The sequence below is a fragment of the Nicotiana tabacum genome, chromosome 8 (assembly GCF_000715075.1).
Source record: "Nicotiana tabacum cultivar K326 chromosome 8, ASM71507v2, whole genome shotgun sequence".
Lineage (NCBI taxonomy): Eukaryota > Viridiplantae > Streptophyta > Magnoliopsida > Solanales > Solanaceae > Nicotiana > Nicotiana tabacum.
The window spans coordinates 41,987,493-41,995,897 of record NC_134087.1 but is presented as its reverse complement, the minus strand read 5'-3'; the positions used below and the strand labels follow the sequence as shown (position 1 = coordinate 41,995,897).

Below are 8,405 nucleotides of genomic sequence, written 5' to 3'. Positions count from 1 at the left end.
TTTCATTGAAACTGCTTCATTATTCAACTTTGTAATGTGAATCTGTTATGCTCTAAGATCAAGTGTTGGTTTGTTGAAAAACTATATACTTGTATAACAATTCTACTGATTATCAGTTGAGTTCGAAAATTACTGTAGCACGACATCTCTCTTGGTGAATTATCTGGTAGATATTCGATCTAGATTTTGGCTACTATTAATGTAGCATCACGTTTCTTTAGTGATTTACAACTTTCGCGAAGTATCCAAATTTTGAAGAACTCCTTGTAGTATTAGAATCGTCCTTAGTGTTTTGGGTTGATTTAGGGAAGACTGTCATGCAGTGCTGCCATGGTCACTATGGCCAGTGGCCAGCCACCCTCTCACGTTGGGCCACCTCCACAACCACCCCCCAACATCACCCAGCCTTCTAACAACACAAAACCTATGGACTATGCAAATGCTGTAAAACCTACGAACAACACTTCGACAATGTAAAAACGTGCAACAGTAGTTGAGACAATTCCTCCAAGACAAGCCCATATATTTCAAGGACAACCAACTGTACGATTTTCTGAAGCAGAAGTTGAACGCATGAATTTAATGGAAGGTTTGCAACAGGCTGTTGTTTGCAAATTTTCATACGGATGGCCAGATATCAATGAAATACGTTGCATTGTTCCTTTATAGTGTGGTATCAAAGCTGAATGCAACATTGGATATCTACGTGATAGGCACATTTTGATTTGTTTTTAATTATGGCAAGATTATGTAGACTTCTCGTCAAAAGGTGTGTATTATGTAAAGGATAAGCTTGGAGATGAATATCAATTAAGAACCTTGATTTATGATGCTAAATTTAAAGTTGACGAAGAGACTCCTAAGGTAATGGCGTGGATCTCATTCCCTAATCTGCTGCCTACTTATTTTGTAAGAGAATGCTTGTTCTCCCTAGCTTCTGTAGTCGGTAAACCCCTCCATTTGGACTTGGCTACTATCAAGAAAACTAGACCTAGTTGTGCTCGCGTGAAAGTGTTGGGGGACCTGCTAGCAGACTTGCCTAAGAAGGTTCAATTAGACATTGTTAATGAGCCTACTGGAGATATTAGAACTGAGTGGGTGACTATAAAATATGACTATCTACCCAAGTATTGTAAGGAATGTAAGCTTTAGGGCCATGATGTGTTTGAATGCTGGAAAATTCATCCTGAACTAATGGCCAACAGAAATGATGAAAAGAAGGCTTCAACTGATGTTGTAGTGCATCCCAACAAGGATAACAAAACAAACAATGCTCCAATAATGGTTCTTATAAGTGGAAAAGTTGTTGGCAATCAAGTTGCTCAATGGAAGGAGGTCAAAGATAGGAGAGTGCAAGCAAAAGAGAAGCAGGCAGCAGATTTAGCAAATACTGGACAAGAAATCGTGGCTGTAAACAATAAAAAAGTAATTCCATAGCAAGTTCAGACAACAAACAAGTTTGCATTTTTAGAAGTGGAAAACAGTGAAGAACTTTGTACAAATCAGCTCATTGACAGTGCTGTCCAAAAAAATGCCTCCAAGTCCATAATTCCCGTGACTGAAAATAATGCAGACCCCATTAATATTCACAGTGTTGTGGAGAATGAGTCAGAAGAGCTGCACTTTGATTTTTCGACTAGACAAATGGTACAAAAGGTAACTTCACCTAGTTCATCTAGGAGACCATTAGCTATGTCAGAACCAAAGAAGCTGAACCCTGCAGCACCTACTTTCAATCCTACAACAATAAGAAATCATGCAGAAAATAGGGAATCAACAGCAAATTGTGTACAACAAGATTTGGGGAATGAGCAACATTTTGACAATTACTCAACTACCCAATGGGTGCAAGAAGCATTCAAAAATAATGTAGTTCAGGTCAATACCTCATGTCAAGACATTCCTTCACAGGACACCAAAGTTGAACGACATTTAGCAAACAATAAAGAGAATGACTTAATTGAAGATACAGATTTTGAGAAATTCAGGACCAATGAAAAAGATAAGTGGGCAGGAGGGAGATTATGGATCAACCAAACAGAGGAAGTCTTAGCAGATGGGCAGATTCCAGATACAATGCATAGTGTAGAAGAAATTGGAGGAAATGAAGTGGAAGATGAGAATCAAAGTGTTAATTGTAATGCTAATGCAATCAATATTCAAAGCATCAATGAATGCACAAATGCAGCAGCAGAAAAGACAAAAGAGGGGAACATCAATATTATAGATCCAGGAGGGACTTTACATAATAATGTTAGTAATGTCTTGAAAGAAGCTGAAAAGAAGCTGAAAATGCAGACAAGAACCAAGAGAAAAATTCAGACAAGAACCAAGAGAAGACAGTACAAGTCTATGCAAGAAGTGCTGTATCATTGAGCACAGTGAAGGATGTAGCAGGAAGTGCTGTTCCATCGAACAATACACAGCTATTGACCAATGAACATGAGGAAAAAGCTGCTGAACTTACCAATCAGGAAAAAGATGTTGAACTTACCAATCACGCATATGATGTTGTGACATCAAAAGAAGCAATAGAAGCACATGACCAAGTTGGCCACGCAGAACTTAAAGGTAGAGACATGGATGAGGAATCCACTACACAAAATTTCTTAATGTTGCCAAGCAGGGTGATCTGTTGCCAAGGCTTATTGATATAGTAAAATCTGCAACAAAAGGAAAAAAGAAACAGTCAAAACAGACATCTACTGTCCCAGCCAGTGGAGTACAAACAAGGAGAACACTGTCCAAACCCCAAAACATTTAATGGATGCAATTATATGGAATGTCAGGTCAGTAAATACAATGCAAGCATTTGAAAGGCTGATTACAATGTACAGAAAACATCACTTTGAGTTCATAAGAATCCTTGATCCTATGCAACAGTCTCACAAAATGGAGAGGTATAGAGCAAGAATTGGTTTGGCACAGGCTGTGGTGAATGTATCAAACAAGATTTGGGCTTTTATTGATGAAATATTTGAGGTTACTATTCTGTATAACATGACTCAACAACTGACGTTGAGATTAACGCACACTGAAACACATGTTGAGCTCATCTTTACACTAGTTTATGCCAAATGTGATCGCATTGAAAGAATTAAACTATGGGATTCTTTGTATGCAATGGCATAAGATATGACAGTACCATGGCTAGTTGGAGGCGACATTAATGTGATATGGGATGAGGAAGAGAAATTTGGAGGCTTACCAGTTTCTCTCATTGAAGTAGATGACTTTAGGCACTGCATCAATACCTACAACTTGACAGATTTGGGATTTAAAGGAAGCATATTTACATGGTGGAATGGAAGATTAGAGGAAGACAGTATTTTTAAAAGATTGGACAGATGTTTTGGCAATCATGAATTGCAACAGACCTTTCCTGGATTGGAGGTAACTCACCTGTCCAAAATTGGGTCTGATCATTGCCCAATGCTGCTGAAATGTGATATAGAAACTCCTCCAATTAAGAAGTCATTCAGATTTCTTAACTTTTGGACTAAGCATGAAACCTTCAAAGATGTAGTAAAGGAGAATTGGAATGTTGATTTTAGTGCTAACCATTTCTGCATTTTTAACTACAAGTTAAAGAAGCTTAAGAAAGCACTATCTACCTGGAGCAGAGCTACATATGGGGATATATTCTAGAAGATTGAAAGCCTGGAGGAGGTGGTCTTGGTTCATGAAAGGCAATTTGAAGTCAATCTTACACAGATGAACAAACAAAGATTACAACAGGTACAAGCTGAAATGATTAAATATCTTGCATTAGAAGAAGAATTCTGGAGACAAAAAGCTGGCATGTTATGGTTCAAAGTGGCAATAGAAACACTAAATTCTTCCATGCTCAAGTTAATGGGAGAAGGAAGAGACTGAAATTATCAAGGATCCAGAATAGCCTTGGTAACTGGATTGAAGAAGATCACTTAATAGCAAAAGAAGCACTAAAGTTCTACAAGGATCAATTTACTGAGAGTGAAGTTCCTAATGCTTTTGATATTCTAAATCATGTACCTTCAATGGTAGAGAGTGATCAACATGAAAGATTGATGGCTTTGCCTTCCAATGAAGAAGTGAAGAGAGCAGTTATGGGGTTGAATGGGGACTCAGCAGGTGGACCAGATGGCTTCACCGGAGCTTTTTACCAAACATGCTGGGAAATCATTGAAGAAGATGTAGTAGGCATGGTCAAGGCTTTCTTTTGCGGTCAGCAATTGCCAAAGAGTGTGACACACACAAACCTGGTTTTATTACCAAAGGAAAAAGAAGTTATGACCTTTGCAGACATGAGACCAATCAGTCTCAGCAACTTTTTTAACAAGATTTTCTCAAGGGTTATTCATGAAAGGTTGATTGAATTTTTACCAAACTTAATCTCACAGGAACAAGCAGGTTTTGTGAAGGGAAGAAGTATAGTTGAGAATGTACTGTTAACTCAAGAAATCATTACGGATATCAGGTTGAGAACAAAACAGGCCTAAATGTTGTGATTAAGCTCGACATGACAAAAGCTTACGATAGGCTATCATGGCTATTCCTGACCAAAATGCTAAGGAAGATGGGATTTCCTGAAGCATTTATTGGATTGATCTTTGATTTGATTGGGAATAATTGGTACTCTATTCTTATAAATGGGCAGCCAAATGGTTTCTTAAAATCTTCGAGGGGAGTTAAGCAGGGTGACCCTTTGTCACAACCCTATTCATTCTAGCAGCAGAAGCAATGTCTCGGGGATTGAAACACACTAACCTGTATTTCTATAGATTTGGAATGCCAAAATGGAGCCCATAAATAAATCATCTCCCATACGCTGATGATATAATCATTTTCTCCTCATCTGATGAAACTTCACTGAGACTTGTCATGAAGGTTTTGCAAGCTTATGAATCATCGTCTGGTCAACTGGTGAACAAAGCCAAATCTGCCATATACCTGCATCATTTAATGGATAATGAGGTGATTAACAAGGTTGAAAGGATTACAGGTATAGGAATACAATGTTTCCCTATGACCTATCTTGGCTTCCCTATTTTGTATGCAAGAAGAAGGAGTGACTATTACCAGGGATTAATCACTAAGGTCATGGACAAACTGCAGTCGTGGAAAGGCAAACTCCTATCTGTAGGAGGCAGAGCTGTATTGATCGCAAATGTCATGCAGAGTATCCCAATTCATATGTTGTCAGCAGCTAATCCACCAATTTATGTGATCAATAAATTACATAGCATTTTTGCCAAATTATTCTAGAGCAACAATGTGGGAGGCAACTCTAGACATTGGTCATCATGGACTAACCTTTGTATGCCTTATGAGGAGGGAGGCATAGGCTTCAGGTCCTTACATGATGTATCCAAGGCACTATTCTGTAAATTGTGGTGGAATTTCAGGACAAAGCCCAGTTTATGGAGTGCATTTATTAGTCAAAAGTACCGCAAGAAACTAAATCCAGTAATTGTACCTTGGAAGCGTGGATCCCACGTGTGGAGAAAAATGCTAGAATATAGGGACTTGATTGAGCATCAAATCTACTGGAAATCGAGAATGGGATCAGCTCAATTCTGGTTCGACAATTGGACTGAGCTGGGAGCCTTATATTTCCAAGTGCCTGCAGAGTTTGGTATCGATGAGGATATTCAAAATGTCAATGATCTGGTTGAAAATGGTATGTGGAACTTGGAAAAAATATTTCAGACTCTACCTGAAGATTTGGCAAACCACATTGTGCAGAATATTAGACCACCAAACGAAGGTGCAGAGTTAGATACACCATTCTGGATGCTTGAAATAAGAGGTCATTTTTCAGTGAAGTCTGCATGGGATTACCTGCGAAGAAGAGAAAACCCAAGATTAGGTTACAGGATGATATGGGTCAAAGGCTTACCTTTCAAGATATCCTTCTTTCTGTGGAAGGTGTGGAAAGCCAAACTGCCACTTGATGATTTCTTGCGTAAAATAGGATACTCCATGCCATCAAAATGTTGGTGTTGTGCTGATCCTAAGGAGGAGTCATTAGTACAATTTTTCTTCACATCCAATGCAGCTAGGAGTGTTTGAAATTACTTCCTGAGGAGAGCAGGAATTCCATTAGAAGGGTTATCATTACAACAAGCAATTACAAAGTGTTGGACAGCACCAGTTATTCCCAAATTGAAACCAGTCTTACAAGCTTTACCTGCATGAATTGTATGGGAACTTTGGAAGAGAAGAAACAGTTTGAAATATGGAGAAGCAGTGTCAGTGAGCAGAGTTATTTACCAGGTGTCATCTACTACGCAAGCTCTAGTCCAACTAAAAAAGCCTGGACTGCATGTGCCTAACAAGTGGCTGGACTTACTGACAATGATGGAGCAATACACACCTCGATTGAAATATGAAAAGGTGTTATGGGAATTTCCTCCAAGAGGGTGGATCAAAGTAAATACGGATGGAGCATGTAGAGAGAACCCAGTGAGGAGTTCAATTGGTTTGTTCATAAGGGATGAGGTAGGTAATTTGATATATGCAGAAGGAAGGGAGAATTCTGAAGGAACCAATAATGAATCAGAAGCAGTAGCTATTGTGGAGGCATTGAAGATGTGCAAAAATCTTAATTATTTTCAGATATGGCCGCAGACAGATTCCTTGCTATTAAAGAACATTATAGAGGAATCATGGAAGCCTCCTTGGTGTATTACTGATCATGTTTAGGAGATTTTAAGATTGAAGAAACAAAGTATCATCAAGGTCACACACATATTCAGAGAAGGGAATACATTAGCAGACCACCTTGCCAATTATGCTCTTGATGAAGGAAATATTGAATGTCATGGTTTCTGGGATATGAACTCAAAAGGAAGGAGGATTATTAACGAAGATAAGATGCAATGTCCTTACATAAGAGTGAAGGTTGCAAGAAACTAGGAGGAAAAGAGGATTCAATTTGCTATCAGACTCGAATCATTCTTGAGGAGAGGTTGGTTAGCAATTTTAACGCTAACATTATTTACTTTGTTGCAGGTACTTCATTGATGCTAAAGTCTTATCTTATAGTAGAATCTCAAGTGGTGATATTAATACTTTGCATTTAATCTACTGAGAGGACATTAAAGTTGAGCTTTGGCATATTTTCAAACATCTTTTCATGGCAACTCAAGTGTAAAGCAACTCCACAAACATGGAGGGCACGTGAAATTGATGAAAAGGTGAGCATCGGCATTAAGTACACAAGGTGGTTTCAAGGCACGCTGAAAAAGGATCTACCAAGAACCTTTGAAGACTGTGCAGTCGTGCACCTTTTGGCACGCCTGGTTGAAGGCTACACAGTGAGGCATGGAGGTATCATGCAGCGGTTTAAAGTTTTAGAGCAAATTCTGAGCATAAAAGAGACAGGCGTGCCATTGTGTGTTCCCCAATTTTATTGGAAAAAGGTGCTGGACAGTAATGAAAAATTTAGTTGCTCACCAATTATTTCGGGACACTCACATTCTATTATTTTAATGCACGCATGCTCATTGGGACTGATTCCATGAAAATCTGCATTGGTAACCATGCGTCTTGGACCTCAAAATGTGGACGTGCTGATTACCATGGCAGATGCACGCTAGTTGTGGACATGGTTTTTCTTGTCGAGACAACAGCTGAGAAACACTAAGCAGAATGCTATAATGCACGCACATGGGATGAACATGGGCTACCATATTCAAATATGGCATGCTGCGTTCTGCTGGACAAGCATCTTGGATTTTAATCCACGCACGATTAAGCTGGAAATAAGCTATTACAGCCTTTTGAATTCTTAAATGCACGCATGCTTTCACATGGATTTTGCACGCTCATCAGGGATGGAAATGTGACGCGCAGATCAAGGAGATGCAATAACACTATGCACGCCTGGCTCAAGGGTGAGCGAAACTATCTGGGACCAGTACAAATACATGGGAAAAATTTAATCAAAGGTGGGTCTGCCTGGAAATCACGTGAAAATAATGCAACAATGACGAAGATTAAATGCAACAAAGAAGGTTATAAATGGATCCATGCAAGGCAACACGTGCACAGTAGCAACGATATAATTAAAGTGGCTATTTTTGCAATTGAAGGAAGCGAAAATGGAGTGTGGCTATTCATGCAACCTATGTGTTACGCTAGGCTGGGCTGCTATGCAATGGAAGACCATATTTGGGCCAAATGATTCGGCCCGCTCGCATGGGCTAATTTTTTATGCAAGTTTTAGTGATCATTTTGTGATATCAATTTTGAGTACATTACTCAATTTTGTTAATAGGTTAAATGTAATATGCAAGGATTATTTCTTACATTTCTTAGATTATTTGCACACTTTGTATTTAAATTATTATAAATAAAAACTAGCCCTAGGCCATGCCTAGTGGATTGCTTAAGAAAAAATAGGGTGATAACCTAACCTA

At 38.8% G+C, this 8,405-nt stretch overlaps 2 protein-coding genes across 2 annotated transcripts; both read left to right on the top strand.

Annotated features, from left to right (window-relative positions):
- The first annotated feature begins 3,135 nt into the window (after positions 1-3,135).
- On the top strand, positions 3,136-3,648 carry LOC142163064 (uncharacterized). The gene has a single exon (XM_075220315.1). The coding sequence runs from the start codon at positions 3,136-3,138 to the stop codon at positions 3,646-3,648; it is 513 nt and encodes a 170-aa protein (XP_075076416.1).
- A 2,694-nt stretch (positions 3,649-6,342) lies between these two features.
- On the top strand, positions 6,343-6,687 carry LOC142163063 (uncharacterized). Its single transcript, XM_075220314.1, has one exon. The coding sequence runs from the start codon at positions 6,343-6,345 to the stop codon at positions 6,685-6,687; it is 345 nt and encodes a 114-aa protein (XP_075076415.1).
- Positions 6,688-8,405: the final 1,718 nt, after the last annotated feature.